This window comes from Corylus avellana, chromosome 6 (genome assembly GCF_965113065.1).
Source record: "Corylus avellana chromosome 6, dhCorAvel1.hap1.2, whole genome shotgun sequence".
In the NCBI taxonomy this organism is placed as follows: domain Eukaryota; kingdom Viridiplantae; phylum Streptophyta; class Magnoliopsida; order Fagales; family Betulaceae; genus Corylus; species Corylus avellana.
In genome coordinates, this window is record NC_142495.1 from 30,158,317 (window position 1) to 30,175,930 (window position 17,614).

Here is a 17,614-nt window from a genome sequence, read left to right on the forward strand (position 1 = left end):
CCATATGTGGAAAAATTAAGCAATAAATTTTAATAGAAAATGCTTGGGAGTTGGGATATAACTTTTATTATAAAGTCAATTATCATAATTAATGAAATAATTAAGAATATACGAGAAGCAATATTTTGTACTTAGTTATTTTTATCAAATTATGGTTTGTAACAAAAGTTATAGAACATTAGCATATAAATTTAATTAGGTAATGACTTGCGTGATATAGTGTCACACTGTCACATGTTTATATCAGATTATAATACTCCGTACGTGCATGGTCGCCAGTGGACCACGAGTCACACACGTGGTACGTAGCAATAGAATAAAAACAAAAAGACGTAATTGAACTCCAAAATAAATTAAAAATAAAAGCAGCTTCTTTCTACGGGCTTCGGAGCCAAAACTGAAAGTATATTCCGCTGGTTGTATCCTAATGGGCTGTGCCACTTGCGGCAATTTCAGAACCTCTTCTCTACTACTTCCATGGAGGCCCTCTTCGCGGATTCCACCGTCTTCGTTCCCTTCGAACATCAGATTAATGGTCTGCCTTTATTTATTTATTTATTTTTGTGCTGCTATCATTTAATTCGATTATTAATTGCTTTGTATTTGACAGAAATTCAGGCGTTTGAACCTGGTTAAGCATAACCTGGTGGTCAGGAACGCTTTTGGGTTCGACGAAAATGGCTCCTTTAATGGGTTTCCCATCACACCCAACAAGCTTTTCATGCAAGAGGTACTGATTCTCATGCCCCTTTTTAACATTTTATTTATTAGGAATATCTGTTTTTGTTTAATCAGTCTGTTTGTTTCTTTAATATTATTTACCGGAGCTCTAAAAAAGATCAATTTATCGTTTCTGGGTTTGCCTTAATTTGCATTTTTGTGCATGGGAGATGTATTGGTGAACCTATTTATGTTCGAGAGAGTAGAGCCTCTGGGTTTAGCTCTTATTTGCTAGTTTTTATGTTTGGGGGTAGTAATTTGGATGAATTGGATATTTGTGTTCACCTTCGTTTGTGTTTCAGACGATTGGAGCTGAATATGGAGAAGGTTTTGAGACTTTTAGACCAGATGGGCCTCTAAAGGTTGATGTGGTAAGGAATTTGGCTCATCTTATATGCGTGTTTCAGTTGTTTTCTCATATATTTGTTGAATTTGGTTACCATGTTATTCTTGTTGAAGCGGGATGAGGGGTAGTGCATTGTATACGACTCACGGTTGTTAAATTCTTATTGCAAATAGGATTTTTTGAACGACAGATTGCAAGAAGGTTTTCTTAAGCGAATACGCTATGCAATGAAGCCAGATGAAGCATATGGTCTTATTTTCTCTTGGGACAATGTGGTGGTAAAATTCCAAACTTTGGCAGTGTGTTTCATGGACTCATATGGTGGTGCTGGATATATTTGTCACTGGATTTGTCAATTTTTTTTGGTAGTATGGAACTAGAGTGATATTCAGATGGAGTGAACCAGTTAATGATGCAAATCTTGAATACACATGATTTGACAAGGCTCAACATCATAATTAAACATAATTTTTGCAACAGTCTGCAAGAGGCCATAAAATGCCCAAGTGCTTTCCATATCTATTGTTAGTCTTCACGCACAGAAGCACACTATTCCTAAAATGCAGTAGATTTATTTTCCCCATGCAATTGCATGTATAATGTGTTTCAGGCAGATACTCGAAGTCTAAAGTTGAATGCTTGGAAGCAGCTTGCCTACGAAGAGGGTATGTGACAACTTTTTCTAATGGCATTTTTCCTTTCCTATTCCCTTTTTGGGGATTTTATTTGCTCTTTTCTTTTCTTTTTTTTTGGGGGGGGGGGGGGGGGGGGGACGGGGGGGGAGGGATCTGGATAGTAAATATATATTATTGGGTGTAATTCAGCTGATTTGCAAAACCAATGTGAAGATAAATAACACTACTGGTTAAGTTGTATATCTTGTTGAGTTGAATAAAAAATGAGCAAGCGTATGCAGACATGTAAGAGCGACATATATGCAGATAAAGAAATTGGTTTTTTTGGAGATGTTGGGTGAAATTTTCTTTTTTGCTTCTTTTGTGTTTGGACTCAATGAGATTGATTCAAAATGTTCTGGCACTATGATTATGTATTTGGTTTTTGAATTGTCATGCAGGAAAGGAAATTCCTGAAGATGGTGATTTGCAAAGATTGATGCTTTATGCAGCTGCTGATCATGTACTGCATAAGGTTTGGAAATTTATGGTCATTTTAGGATTTTTGAATACTTTTTTTTTTTTTTTCTGGTCAGGATTTTTTCATACTTAACCTGCGGTATCCGTTACAATTATGACATAGTGTTGTCTCAAGAATGTGTCTCTTACTATATTAGAAAGAAATTGGTTTTCAGAGATGTTGTTTCTTATCAACGGTGTTCCTTATTTTTTTATATCAAATGTCTCTAACAAGTTTCCTAAAACTTTCAGTTTTTACTACTATGGGATGAATCAGAAACAGAACTGGAGAGATTGAAGTTTAGGTTTTCGGAGTTGTATTTTGGGAATCTTCTCGAAGTAAGCACTTGCTTCAGTTGATTCTACTGGTCTTATGTTTGTGCCTCAGGTGCAAGAACTCATATCACCTCCCTTTTCTTTTTCAGATTAAAGAACCCGTGGAGGGTCTCAAAGAATGGCTGGATGCAGTATCTACAGCTCGCATCCCTTGTGCTGTTGTTTCAAATTTTGATAGGAGAAACATGGTACAGGCCCTAGAGAGAATGGGGCTCAAGAAGTATTTCCAGGTTGGTGATATTTTTTCTGCCATTCGATACAATGAAACTGCATTGTTATTGGGAACCATTATCCTATCAAAGATCTGGTTGCATATTTCTTTTGATTCTGTTTGTAGGGATATGCTGGTTTTTTTAAAAAAAAAATCATGAAAATTTTCTTTTTTTTTTTTGACAAATATCTAATGAGAAACTTTGGTGGATTATACAGTATGCCCCTGTCACTTGTGATGAAAATGCATGAAAAGTGAGCTTGAGATATATTTATTTTGATCAGATGGCAAGAAATTCTTTTAGGTTACATTAAATAGTAACTCCTCTTAAATTCACTAGAGTGAATGGTCGACCGGCATTTATCTCAGCTAATTGTTATCTTCTTGGAGTTGCAGGCAATTGTGACCGAAGAAGATGGTATGGAATCAATAGCTCACAGGTTTCTTTCTGCAGCTGTGAAGGTATAGTTTGTAAGACATGCTTAAGATCGCTGTATTACAATTATCATCATTCGTTCAGAGCATATTTTTCTCAGTTAAATTACCACGTATCCCAAAAGCTTAAGTGAATAGGAAAGCTTTGATTTAATTATTTAATTAATACTTTAATACTTTCCTTACGTGTAGGACTAGACAATACATAAGACTATTTTAATTGAAATGGGGGTAAATGATGGAGAAACAATTCAAATTCAGGACCTTTGCTCTGATACTATTTTAAATCACTAATTATCCTAGAAGTTTAAGTTGATCGAAAATGGTTGATTTAATTATTTAATTAATACTTTAACAATAATCCTCTTTATCTTTTTCTTTTTTCTTTGCCTTAAATTTTCACTTAATTATGAAATGGCTAGTCTGGAGTCATTTTATTACTAAAACTGTGCGACACAATGCAACTTTTGATTTTCTTAAATGTAAATTTTAAATTTCGATGCTGGGTCTCTCATATTTTTGTTATAGCTGGAAGTTATTGCAAGTGAAGGTTGGTTGCATAGCATATGAACAGACAAGATTTTAATGTCTGTTTTCCTAAGATATGGTATTTGTGACATGACTGCTGCTCTATAGTCCTGCTATTGTTTTTGACATAGTTGCATATATTCCTTGCAGCTTGATCGGAAACCATCCAAGTGTGTGGTGTTTGAGGATGACCCTAGAGGCGTAACTGCCGCTCACAACTGTACAATGATGGCCGTGGCACTAATCGGTGCTCACCCAGCGTACGTACCCATACTTTTACGTAGGGAGTCTTAAGACGACTCTAATAAAATCGGCATGATTCCAGTCTGTTGTTCATTGATTATACACATGAAAACATGCAACACTTTTTTTCCGGTAGATATAAAGATGCATAGAAGTTTAATAGCATTCAGAGGAGTCTATATCCAAATGTTTTGAGAAACAAATGACTCTAATTTCACAGTTTATCAATGTTTCACTTTTCTAGTCTTCTCTGTGAATCTTGAAAAATATGTCAAAACCCTCACACTCTCGATTTTGGAGCATGCAGGTACGATCTGGTGCAGGCTGATCTTGCAGTTGCTGGGTTTAATGAGCTTTCGGTTATCAACCTGAGAAGATTATTTGCTAATAATGGTTCCACGTTCATGGACCTGCAGAAGCAGATTGTAGAGAAGTCTCCTCCGAAAAGGAAGCTTACCATTGATACCATTTTTTGATTCACTTCTACTTCCCACATATTTCTCCTTGTGATTAAGTAGCTGATCATCAACATGGTTTTATATTTTTTTGATGTCCTGTGGAATTTCTTAATTTATTTCATATTTGATATGATTACAATTTTGCGCTCAAGCTCTTCAACTCAAATGTTAACCCCTATAGTCTGGCGTTTGTTCTTTCCATGTGTCTTTAATCATTGTACCATGCATTAACACTTTACCAGTTAGTTTGTAAATCTACATGTTATTTACTACGTTAGTCATTGTTTCTTAATTTTTTTAGGTGCCACGTGATATTCATAAAAATTGTCACGTGTTTTTATAAGGGATTGTAATAAAAGGTGAAGTATTCTAAGCATTTTACTTTATGTCATTAGAAGGTGAGAGGGTAAGGTATTCCATTTTTGGCTTTAACACAAGAGGGATCGTGTTTTGTCTATTGTCGGCTGGAAATCTTGTTGTGGATCAGGTGGGGCACAGCTTATTTGTCATGTTCTTGTATATATTTTTTTGAAATGGCTTCTTCTATGGTCGCTTAATTTTATTTTTTTTAAAAATGCTTCGTTAATATAAGACAAACCAAAAATAAGATAACTTTAGAATGGTTTTTATGAATTGTTTCTACTTAAACAAGTCAGTTAAAATGGTTAGAGCTTCAGAAATTGTATTGCTAATATATATATATATATATATATATATATATATATATTTACATGTCCACACAAGAGAAGGGAGAGGGGGGATTCAAACTAGTGACCTCTGCTTCATTAGACGTGGTCTACAGCCGATTGAACTACCCCTTTGGGACTAAATTGTATTGCTAATATTGATTATGGTCATAAATTCAATCAAATCAAGAAGAGTTTACAAACACACACACACATATATATATATGGCAAAAAAAATCATTTAAAAAAAAAAATAGATAAGAGGGAGAAAATGAGTGAGAATTTTATTGCTATCTATCATGCTCTTTTCTTCGTAAGATATGGTAACAAAATTAATAACAGTCTCTCTCTCTCTTTTTTTTTTCTTTTTTTTTTGTGTATGTTTATTGGAGTGATTTTTTTTAATATTATTTACCCAATAAATTAAATAATCTCTTTATTTTTTTTATAAAAAAAAATGCACAAGTATTTCTAACCGTGCCATATCTAATTAGGAGCAGTCTAGATCATAAAGTTTTAGATTTTTAAAACAACTCTATATTGGAATTATTAAAATTATAATGTTTTTTATGGGCTAAAATTTGTAATATTTATTTGCAGATGAAAAAAAATGATTAAAAAAAAAAATGCACAAGAATAAACAACCATACCCATAAAAATGTTCTGATTAATGACTTCACTGGTTTTAAAAAGCTCAGCTTAGCTTAGGAAAAAATAAAAATAAAAAAAAAAGCTTAGAGAAAAAAGAAAAGCTGAGCTGGAGCTAACCTGCTCTGACATGGCGAAAGATCGGTGGCCACTGCCCACAAATGAATTGTTAGGTACCGTAGAAGCTCTTATCTTCTGGTGTCCCCACTTCCCCTTTCGCATCCATTCCAATTTCCCATTATCTTCACCTCCGAGTCGGACTTTTTTACTTGTCTCCTCTTCAGACCTTCGATACATATGAGAAGTAGCTTTTGAGTCTTTGAGCTTCTGATTTCTCAAACAATGTCTTGCTGCTTCTATAGTTGTGCCTCCGTACCTTCTTTCTCTGCTCCCTCGGCTTCCTTTAGAAGCTCCAGATTCGCTCTCTCCTCCAGTTCAAGGCCCCGTGTCCATTGTGCCCTTCGAGGTAATTTCCCACCCATTGGATATCTCTATTATTCTTATTATGATTATCCCATTTGGTAATTTTTAATGTTTCTTCTGGTTGCTGCGAGAATTTGTTGGAAAAGTTTTGATTTTTGTCGAAATTTTTCTGGGAAAGCAAACGGTGGGGAATGTTCAATTTAGATTCTCAGTCTTGTAATTATTTTGACTCAATTCTTGGGCATGGAATGGGATATATGTTGAAATTGAGATGTCAGGACTGTTAACAAGTTAGCACCCAAAAAGCTCAGATTTTTTTTTTTTTTTTTTCTAATTATAATTGGAATATAAATGTAAATGGTAATAATACATTGCTAGTGCTGTATAATGTCTGAATTTCGGACCATTTGTGCATGTGGGTCCCTCGTGTAATGGACAATCTTTGAGTTTATTTAGGAAATGTTTTGTCTTCTGTTGCAAGAGATTTGATCCCTTGACAACAACCATGTCTTTCTTTCTTTTTTTGGTATATTTAGTATAGTTGGTTAAATTTTGCATAAAACACCAAGTATGTTTGGAGTCCATGAGTATATTCCTGATTGATGAACATCATATCCAGGGACTGTGGCTGAACCAAAAGTGACTGCTGCTACCGAGCCGCTGTTGCTTAATGCTATTCGTGGGGAGGATGTTGAGAGACCCCCGGTTTGGCTCATGAGGCAAGCAGGGAGGTACATGAAGGCAGGTTTATGCAGCTACAGCTTTTGTATATCATTTCTCATGTTCACTGCCGATGTTCAATAAAATTTGTTTATAATTCATGCCTTATTGAGGATTGTTGTTAAAGGATAATACCAAAATCTGTAACTTCAGAATGTCTGAGTATCTTATGTTTGGTGTTTTCTGCTTGTTAAACCCTGTTTTGGAATAAGTTGTTGGTATCGTTCATATCCTTTTATTGCTAAAATAAACCTCTTTTACCACTGGATGAGGATCATGTCACTACTTGGAAGACTAGGCATGGAACTTTCTAGGTTTTTTAGGTGCTCTGAATACTTCAAATGTCACAGTTCTATATTCCTTAGTATGTTTTTTCTTTTTCTGTTGGCATTATGCTTTGTTGTTCATTCTGGTCAGATACATGTCTTGTTTTGTAAGCTTCTTTTCTACATAATTTTGGATGTTAATATTGTCTTTTAAATATTAAATACACCCTGAGAAAGTTAACTGTTGTGCCTGTTTTATAGATGCACATAATAAAGTACAATGTTCTGCTTTACAAGATCAGCTATTTTAGAACTTTTCATAATTTCCTTGCAGTATCTGTTTCTTTTAAATCTTTTGTAGCTAAAAAGGTATCTCATGGTTATCTGCTGTAATCTTGCATTTCCTATTTCATAGTGATGCAAATGTCATTTTCGTTTTTTTTCCTACATAACTTGGATCGCATTTATCGACAATTTCTTGTGACAGAGTTACCAAATTATCTGTGAGAAGTATCCTTCGTTTCGGGAAAGATCAGAAAATGTTGATCTTGTTGTGGAAATTTCACTACAACCGTGGAAGGTTTTTAAGCCTGATGGGGTAAGATTGAATCATTGTTAGATTCTTGTTATTTAGGCAATTTCATGTTATACTTATCTTATCCTTCTGAGTTAGTTGGCTGTTATTATTTCTCTGATTTCTCTCACATTGATTATGATAGGTCATTTTATTCTCGGACATTCTTACCCCTCTATCTGGGATGAACATACCTTTTGACATTGTGAAAGGTAAGGGTCCTGTCATACCCAATCCTCTATGCACGGCTGTTGATGTCGAACAAGTGAGAGAATTCATTCCTGAAGATTCAGTCCCATATGTTGGGGAAGCCTTGACAATCTTGCGGAAAGAGGTCCTTGGCATGTTTCCTTTTCATTTTCCACCTAAAACTGTCTTTTATTCATTATTTCTAGGACCATTTCTCCTCTTCATTCATTTTAGTATTTTACAACTAATGCCTCCCAGTTCTGTTATGTACCATAAGGCAAGGTATTCTTCATTTACCTCATTTCAAGAGAGGGACATTCTATCTTCCCTGTTTATACCATACATGGATCATTACTAGTTCAATCTAAAAGGTGTGGGTTTGATATTTTCTGGAGAAATAATCAACAGGCTTCCTCATTAGGTACCCCAAGAAATGGAATTACCAAATAGTGTAGGAATCCCTTGCTTGTGGCAATTTTGAATAAGCATTTTCAGTTTTGAGTTGGACTCCATAACAATGACTCCAACATTTTAATTTATTTGCTAAAGGATGATTAATTCTAAATGCCCATAGTATGAACTTAAAATAAACCTTTGCATTATCTCATTTCTCTGTACAAATGAATGCTGTTATGTATTTTCGCGTTGCTTTACCTTAACCAATACTAAAAGTTGTGTTATGCTCATCTATGATGTCTTTATTTCCAGGTAGATAATAAAGCAGCAGTCTTAGGTTTTGTTGGGGCTCCATTTACCCTGGCGTCTTATGTGGTTGAAGGTGGTTCATCGAAGCACTTCTCAAAAATAAAGAGATTAGCTTTCTCACAACCCAAGGTAATTTTGTGCTTGTTGCCTTTTAGTATTCTGGAACCTAACGAGGTCCATAATGATTGCATACCAGCTGGAATAATACTTGCAATATTTGTTTCAGTGGGATGCCATTTTGATTTGGGTTTATTTCTGAAGTAGGTCTCAGTTATCAAAAAAAAAAAAAAATGTTTAGGTGCTCAAAAGATATCATGGGTAGGCTGGAGACTTGGGTGTTATTCTCTTTTTAGTATAGACAGGTATACAGAATTGGTGTATGAATAATGCCTCTTTGTATCATTGATCTGATCTCTTTCAATCAGTATAGTAATATTTGACTCTCGTGATCTGGAGCTAGTTTACTTAACCAAGAAAAAAAAAAAAAAATTCTAAAAACTCTACTATATTTGGATCATCTAGGAAAACATATGGATAAAAGACCAGTATGAATATCTATTTAGGTAATCCATTCTTATCATATTGAAGGGACAGTTGTAATTTTGTCCTTTTCCTACTGAAGTTTAAGTCTTTATTTGATCTCTGTTACTTGTACAGGTCCTCCATGCATTACTTGAGAAATTTGCAACGTCAATGGCAAAGTACATTAAATACCAAGCTGACAGTGGAGCTCAAGCTGTTCAGATCTTTGACTCATGGGCCACAGAGCTTAGCCCCGTAGATTTCGAAGAGTTCAGTCTGCCTTACTTGAAGCAGATTGTGGATTCTGTAAAACAAACCCATCCAGATCTCCCTCTAATCCTTTATGCAAGCGGATCCGGGGGCTTACTTGAGAGGCTAGCTTTGACTGGTGTTGATGTAGTTAGCCTGGATTGGACTGTTGATATTGCTGAAGGTAGGAGACGACTGGGATCAAATGTAGCAGTTCAGGGGAATGTGGATCCTGGTGTTCTGTTTGGTTCAAAGGAGTTCATCACCAACCGTATCAATGATACTGTGAGGAAAGCAGGGAGAGGGAAACATATTTTGAATCTTGGCCATGGCATTGTTGTAGGTACACCTGAAGAGAATGTTGCTCATTTCTTTGAGGTTTCTAAAGGACTCAGATACTAAAAAGCAGTCTGGGATAGGTTACAGTTTCCTCTTGCTTTTTGGAGTTTTGTAACATTAGCCTCCTTTCCAGCCAGTGATCATTCTTCACTTGAATTTCATAGTGCCCAGATGGTGGAGAAAAAGTATTTGTAAGCAATTATTTTAGCAGGCATAATAATTCCATTCCATATGAACAAGTTAAGGCTTGGATAATCTTGTGATGAAGCTGGGTCTCTGAATATATAATTAATAAAGGTATTAATATTCGTCGAACTAAAAATCCAAAACCATTTTGTGTGTTCTGCTCACGTGGGGCTTATGTGGATTCCAAGTGTAAAGTTTACATGCATAATTGGTATCTAACTCTAATATTATATTAAAAAGTTAAGTTAATAAAAAATAATTTATTTAACTATTTGTTTAATATTCTAACATGTTGCTTTATCATCATCAATTATATATGTATAACTCTAGTAATAAGTGTGCCTCAATAAATGACTAGCTACTTACTTGCAATGACAATGAAAACGTTGTAGACGATGATGAGCCCACATGTCCCATCTTGATGTTGGAGGCTGTGAGCCCACATTGTCCACGTAACGATAAAATACCCAGAGAATAAACAAAAATTGTTCTTCCAGTGTCTCATTCAAGAAAAAAGAAGAAGACACAGGAAAGAGATATAGATCATCTTGAATGGTCTCCAACCCAGATTGGGTTCCCCACTCGCTAAAGCATCAATTGAGTCTCCCACTCTTTGGAATTTGGATAACGTTATCCCTATTGTAATATCCCATGTGCTGTACCTCTTTACTTTCAATTTGCGCCTACCATCTTCTGCCTTTTGCAACATGTCCAGCGCCCAAAGTCTCGAGCAGGTAGACCTTATAAGAATTTATTTATATTTGCTGTTTGAATTGTTAAATAATACGTTTCGGAGAGGACTATGGCCCTTCGGCCCCTTTTTCATTCCAATTATTATCTTGTAAGAGTAGTAAAAGCTATGATTGTGAAGCAAAATTGATGAGTTAGAAATGGATATGTTAGGTCGTGAAGCACCCCAAGGGGCAAGTTAGCTTTATGGAAGATAAGAAAGTTGTTAAAAAGTGAAGAAAACCTCACATGATGCGTGTCAAGCATTTGTGAAAAGTGGTGAAGGGAGATCCTGACATCTAGAGAAAAAAAGAAAAAAAAAAGAAAGTAGTTTTTATGTCTTTTTGATTCCCTAAAACAACAAATGAGATAGAGAATTGGGAAATGAGAGACAATTTGAAGCAACTTGTACTTTCACCTCAAATCACCTTCCACTAACTCATATAATTCATACTCCCAAAAGGATCTCTCACCAGTACTTGGGAGGCCATTCAAGTCTCAGAGCATGATGAGAAAAGGGTTACAATTAAGAAAACATAAAATAAGAGAGGGCCCCTAGAACAACGTACACCCAAATAGCTGAAAATTAAATGGTCATAAATGATCCGGGTCCAATGTTTGTTGAATAGAATTCCAAGAAAATGGTGGTCTTGAGACTTGAGAGAGTTGTTGCTGTTGTTGAAGCAAGCCATTGAAGAGCTTGCTTAATTGCTATTGCAATTTGCAACGGCAACAAAGAAAGAGCGTGAGGGAATAAATAATTAATACTACCAAAAAAAAAAACTAGATTTAGATCCGTTGAAGAAGAGCTTACTTGGCTTATTGTGTCTTGACGACAAAATAAGGAGCGCACTCAACAAGGGAAATAGAGACGCCAACAAATACTCCACTTCTTTTTTCCTTTTGTGTAAAGTTGGGGTAGGATTCAGTGAAACCCATATGATTAAGGCATAAGAAACCAATTAATAATGCATTATGGGTGTCAAATTGGTATTTTAGCTCATTGATTTTATCATGTAAATGATTGCACAAGTGGGCAATAAATGGGGTCCGACTAATTGCATCTACTGTTGTGCCTCCCAACTCCTCCATATCTCCATCCGTTGCTAGCTATCGCTTTCCTTACAGATTGTAAAGCCCATTTTAGAAGGAAACATGTGCCCCAAAAATAATTAAATGAACAGAAAAGTTGTATCCATTTTTTTTGAATATTGTATTTTTTTTATGTAGAGATATATCTAAGATTGTAGAGGTTGTTGATTGGGTGATTGCCCGTCTGTTTAATCTACAAAAAATATTCAATGCCTTGTGACAAATTCCACCAAATACATTCCCTAGTGCTTGTCATAATCATCCAAAGGAAAATATCACATCACCCTCTTTTTTCTTTTTTTCTTTTTTTCTAATTAAAGTATCACATCACCTATTTATAATCTCACGTCGAGTGCCCAATGATGTTATTGATATCCAATTAAAGAAGTGACTCCTAACTAAACTTCTTACATTGTTATTTTCGTTAGATATTTTTTATAATAAAAAATAATAAGTCGAAGAGACCCATTATGATTATCCTATGGGAGGAGCCTAATCACTATGTCAACCCATCACAACAAATTTGTGTATTTTTTTTTTCTTTTACTTCCAATAAGATAAAATGGTATAGGCCATTGCACATGCAGGATGTGAATGCATTATGCATGCATGGGAAAATGAACTCGAATTATTACCGTTGATTTTATTTCATTTTTTTTTTCAAGTGGTAATTAAAAAGAAAATTGACAGCTGGGTTCAATGGTTGCCAACTTGGAAGTCGGAACTAACTCTTGCCATAAGAAAAACGTGGAGTATATTGTCAGATCCTTGAAAGGTGGAGATTCACTTTGATCCTCAGCTCACAAATAAATAGGATCATCTCCCGTTCAAATCAGTCAGATAATATCTAGTTAGTTATAGTGAAAAAATATTTTTGTCCTCATCAAAAAGTTAAAAGACAAAAATATATTTTCACTATAACTAACAGGATTATTTCCAGTTCAAACCAATAACCACTCAAATGAGCTATATATATATATATATATATATATATATATTAGGTGTTCTTCTAGTATTTTTTTAGTGTTATCTCAACTGTGATATAGCTTTTAAATCACCAATAGATTAAAAGTTAATAATGATAACTTCAAATTCAATAATAATTTTAAAAGTTATATCACAGTTGGAAGGACACTAAAAAAACTCTAGAATAAAACTTAATATTTTTCATATATATATATATATATATATATATATATATTGAAGAATTCATTGCATATAATTTGGTGGGCAGGGGAGAAACTGTTCTCAATTGGGAGGGTTTGACTTTCATATTATTAAACAAATACAAATAAAGCATCGAAATTTAAGAAATCAAAAGATTCTTTATACTGGTAGTAATCTAAAAAAATTCAACTTGTATTTTGAGAGAGGGTATTGTTAAGGGTTTGTTGCATCCAAGCCATGTGTGAAACCAAGTAGACTGCCCGCTGTTTCCTTCCAACGTGGGACACGCATCTTTTTGTAGAAAATAAATATATTTATATATGTTGAAAAAATTAAGGAAACGTAAGCATTGTTTGCTAATATTTTTGTTAATTCAACCGGTTGATTCGGTTGTGAATCATGCCTTATGAAGTGGAGGTTATTAATTTGAATTTTTCTTCTTTCTTTTTTTATGTAGACATGTCAAAAAAAAAAAAAAATAAATACTTTTGTACAAAAAGACTTGTTATTCTTTTATTTTTTTTTAAAAAAAATATGTAGAAAATTTTTTAAAAATATATAAATTAAATGAAGAATAGAAAAATAGCTATTCTCATGTGTGAACATTTTGAATAAATTTCCAAAGAGGAAGTCAACTCGATGCATTCCTATATGAGTTGTCTCCATCTCAGCCTTCGCAGTCAAAGTTGGAAGCTAATTTCAAGTTGGGAGTTGGAACCAAGCAAGCAAAACAATGCCACGTGTTCCACACGAAAGCTCTCTAGTTTCTGGAATCGAAAGCAATCATGTAACTTGCTATTTACAATTTTGCATCTTCAGCCACCCACTCAAATCCATCATATTCTCAAAACTCGGAAGAAAAGTAAATAAAAAAGTCATATTTATGGAGCTACTTAAAAAAGTCATTGGCGTTATAAGTTTGGACTCCTGCCTCCTCCTGTGATGTAAGTTGTTCCACGTGACACGTGATTAAGGAACAGTTACCATCCCCTCCCCCACTTTCAGATTGAGACTGGATTTTTGAGTAATTTTTTGCCCAAATTATAAATAAATTTATACAGAAGGGAACTAAAAATTTATTTCAACAAATAAATATCAAATGAAAATCTTAGAATTTACTAAGATGAAAATTTTTTGGAAATCCTTATTTGATAATTTACCTCACATAATCACATTAGTTATTAAATAATTAAATTTAATTATAACTAACAAATCAGAAAAATGCTAAATAAAAATAGTAGAATTTTCCTTGCCTATTAATTGGATGAGTTTTCTCGTTATTCGTCATTCAACGGTTTATTATTGAAAAAAAAAAAAAAAAAAAAAAAAGAGAAGAAAAAGAAAATGATCTTATATTCTTATCATTTCAAACCTGGCTGGTCGTTGTTCACATTTGACTTGGATAATTAGAAAAGGTGAAAAAAAAAAAGAAAAAAAAAATAATAAATAGAATCATAACCCAATTGGAATCCTTGAGATACCTTGCCTTATAAAAATAAAATAAAAAATAAATTCCCTTCCTCGGTAGAATCTAAAACTCTCCCCTTATTAATACTAATCATATTTACGCCATTATTTTTGCATCTCCCCTCCGCGTCAAACTGTTTTTTAATTCCGCTCCTTATATTCAACAGAACAGAACAGAGTATACACAAAGCATAACGCTTGATTCTTGAACAAAAGCTAAGAGAACAGAGTTTGTTGTACGTGGTGATGGAGGTTCAAACGCCACCGCCGCCACCTTCCCAGCGCTCAAACCCAAAGCCGCTGACCCGGCTGAACACGCACGTGGGCAACAGTTGGGTGGGCAAGCGCTTCAAGCTATCCGAGCGCAACACCACCTTCACCACCGAGCTCCGAGCCGGCACCGCCACCTTCCTCACCATGGCCTACATCCTCGCCGTGAACGCCTCCATCCTCACCGACTCCGGCGGAACCTGCTCTGTCTCCGATTGCGTCCCCCTCTGCTCCGACTCCTCGGTCTCAATCTCCAACTGCAACGGCTCCAACCTCCAGGTCATCCAGCCCGACGAGTCCTGCAAGTTCAACCCGGTCAATCCGGGCTACGAGGCCTGCCTCGAGAGAATACGCAAGGATCTGATAGTAGCCACCGTGGCATCGTCTCTCATCGGCTGTGTGATAATGGGTGCCTTTGCAAACCTTCCTCTGGCCTTGGCTCCGGGTATGGGTACCAACGCCTATTTCGCCTACACCGTCGTCGGTTTTCACGGGTCGGGTAATGTCTCCTACCAGAGCGCCTTAGCGGCCGTGTTCATCGAAGGCCTAATCTTCTTGGCCATTTCCGCAATTGGGTTTCGTGCCAAACTCGCGAAACTCGTCCCCAAACCCGTCCGAATCAGCTCCTCCGCCGGTATCGGTCTCTTCTTAGCCTTTATCGGGTTACAGAACAACGAAGGAATCGGGCTGATCGGGTACAGTTCGTCGACTCTGGTGACACTCGGAGCCTGCCCCGCTAGCTCTAGGGCGTCGCTAGCCCCTGTCATAACCGCTGCTAACGGAACCGTCAGTTTAATCCCGGGAGGCACCGTCTCGGGCGGTATTTACTGCCTCCAAGACACCATGGAAAGCCCGACATTTTGGCTCGGTATCGTCGGTTTCGTAATTATCGCTTACTGCCTCGTGAAAGACGTGAAGGGTGCTATGATTTACGGCATAATATTCGTAACGGCCGTCTCGTGGTTCCGTAACAGCAAGGTAACGGTGTTTCCGAATACCGATACCGGCAACTCGGCGTACCAGTATTTCAAGAAGGTAGTTGATGTGCATGCGATAAAGAGTACAGCTGGGGCGCTAAGCTTTAAGAATATCAGTAAAGGTTCTTTTTGGCAAGCCTTGATCACGTTTTTGTACGTTGACATACTCGATACAACCGGTACCCTGTATTCGATGGCCCGGTTTGCCGGTTTCGTTGACCAAAACGGAGACTTCGAGGGCCAATACTTCGCTTTCATGTCGGACGCCACGTCAATTGTGGTGGGATCGTTGCTGGGCACCTCGCCGGTGACGGCGTTTATCGAATCGTCAACGGGGATCAGGGAGGGTGGAAGGACAGGGCTGACGGCGCTAACTGTGGCGGGATACTTCTTCTTGGCGTTTTTCTTCACGCCGCTGCTGGCGTCAATTCCAGCGTGGGCGGTGGGCCCGCCGTTGATCTTAGTAGGCGTGATGATGATGAAATCAGTAGTGGAGATCGACTGGAACGATATGCGGCAGGCGATCCCAGCCTTCTTGACGATGATTTTGATGCCTTTGACTTATTCCATTGCTTATGGGCTTATCGGTGGGATTGGGAGTTACATTGTTTTGCACCTATGGGATTGGGGGCATGAACTTTTGGTGAAACTTGGAATGGTAAAAGGCGTGAGCCAGAGCCGTGAAGTCAATGACGCACATGATAATAGCAATGGAAAAGCGCTTGAAGTTTAGGAATCTAGGATTGTGACTGTGTCTACTTTTCTTATTTTCGTTTTTGTTCATTTTTCAATTGTTGTGGTAGCTAGGAGATTTGGAAGAAATGGATTCATATGAATAGTCAGATTATGTAAATATCATTTATATAGCTTTCGGTGCTTCTTTATAGTTTCCCATTTTTACTTTTTGTCTTCTTTTTGCTACCATTTGATTTTAAATTTGACTAAGCAATAGAAAGGTTGGCCAGTCTTGGACTATTGGTTTCTAATTTTGTTTTATTTATGTATCATGGTTTGACAATTAAATTTACTAACTAAAGTGGATGGTGATGGATTTTCAAGTTATATCAATTATATATGAACTTTAAAATTTGTTCTACAATTATGTCGTGGGCAGTTTATATATGGCAAGACAGATCGAGTTTAGAGGGATTCATGCTTAGCTTGGTGCTTTTTACCTAGGGGTGAAAATGCGCCTTTTTAAAGAAAAAATTTTAAAAGTTAAAAAACAAAACTATGGCGATTAATAACTGCCCACATTTTCATATTTTGCATAAAATATGTATATATGTTGTGTATTTGCTTCTTAATTGAAAATGACAAATATTATAAATGTTTGAAAACTTAAGGTTGTGGTGATCTTAGTAGATCTTTATTTGCGCCAGTCGCTTTTTCTTCTCAATATGGTAGGTAAGTGAAGCAATATTTTTCCAGCTGTTTTTCTAGGTACTTTGTCCTTAGTCAAGATGAGTTTTGAGTCTCTTTTGTATAATTATTATATATTTTAGCGGGGGAGAACTTTTCCCAACCTGACCATATTCAAAGATTTATATTTGTTTTGCACAAATTTTTCCTCAAGTGCTTCCTTTTATTTATAATTAGGCAGACAGTTACGAGAAACTTTTGAGCATTTGTTTGAACACGTAAAATTCACCAAGAACTTCTCACGATTACAATTAAACATACTGTAATTTAGACAAACAATTAGCCCCGTGGTGGGGGTGGGTTGAGAGGACCACAATCTAATTTGGCACCTAATGGATTTGGGAGTGCAACGAGTAACAAACATCGTATCAAAGAAGGCAATGTTTAGTGGGGAATTAGTGGGGAATTAAGTTTAGCCAATAGCAAATTGAAACATCTCAACAGGTACGGGAGAACATTAAACTTTGCAAGAAGCTTGGGTGGCTACCTCATATTTGCCACATACAACTTTCGGACATGAATGATTATTCTGTTTAATAGATGATAACATTTTAATTTGGCCAGAGAAAGATA

General features: G+C 36.1%; 3 protein-coding genes across 3 annotated transcripts; all 3 read left to right on the plus strand.

Moving 5' to 3' along the window:
• The first annotated feature begins 374 nt into the window (after positions 1–374).
• LOC132186974 (Haloacid dehalogenase-like hydrolase (HAD) superfamily protein) lies at positions 375–4,607 on the plus strand. Its single transcript, XM_059601105.2, has 11 exons — positions 375–535; positions 611–730; positions 1,023–1,091; positions 1,240–1,344; positions 1,677–1,731; positions 2,142–2,215; positions 2,452–2,538; positions 2,625–2,765; positions 3,143–3,208; positions 3,860–3,969; positions 4,260–4,607. The coding sequence occupies exons 1-11, from the start codon at positions 428–430 to the stop codon at positions 4,426–4,428; spliced, it is 1,104 nt and encodes a 367-aa protein (XP_059457088.1). The 5' UTR covers positions 375–427; the 3' UTR covers positions 4,429–4,607.
• A 1,342-nt stretch (positions 4,608–5,949) lies between these two features.
• On the plus strand, positions 5,950–10,039 carry HEME2 (Uroporphyrinogen decarboxylase). Its single transcript, XM_059602791.2, has 6 exons — positions 5,950–6,210; positions 6,787–6,908; positions 7,641–7,751; positions 7,873–8,061; positions 8,625–8,750; positions 9,279–10,039. The coding sequence occupies exons 1-6, from the start codon at positions 6,087–6,089 to the stop codon at positions 9,792–9,794; spliced, it is 1,188 nt and encodes a 395-aa protein (XP_059458774.1). The 5' UTR covers positions 5,950–6,086; the 3' UTR covers positions 9,795–10,039.
• Positions 10,040–14,405: 4,366 nt separating this feature from the next.
• On the plus strand, positions 14,406–16,573 carry AZG1 (AZA-guanine resistant1). The gene has a single exon (XM_059601013.2). The coding sequence runs from the start codon at positions 14,619–14,621 to the stop codon at positions 16,350–16,352; it is 1,734 nt and encodes a 577-aa protein (XP_059456996.2). The 5' UTR covers positions 14,406–14,618; the 3' UTR covers positions 16,353–16,573.
• The last annotated feature ends 1,041 nt before the right edge of the window (positions 16,574–17,614 follow it).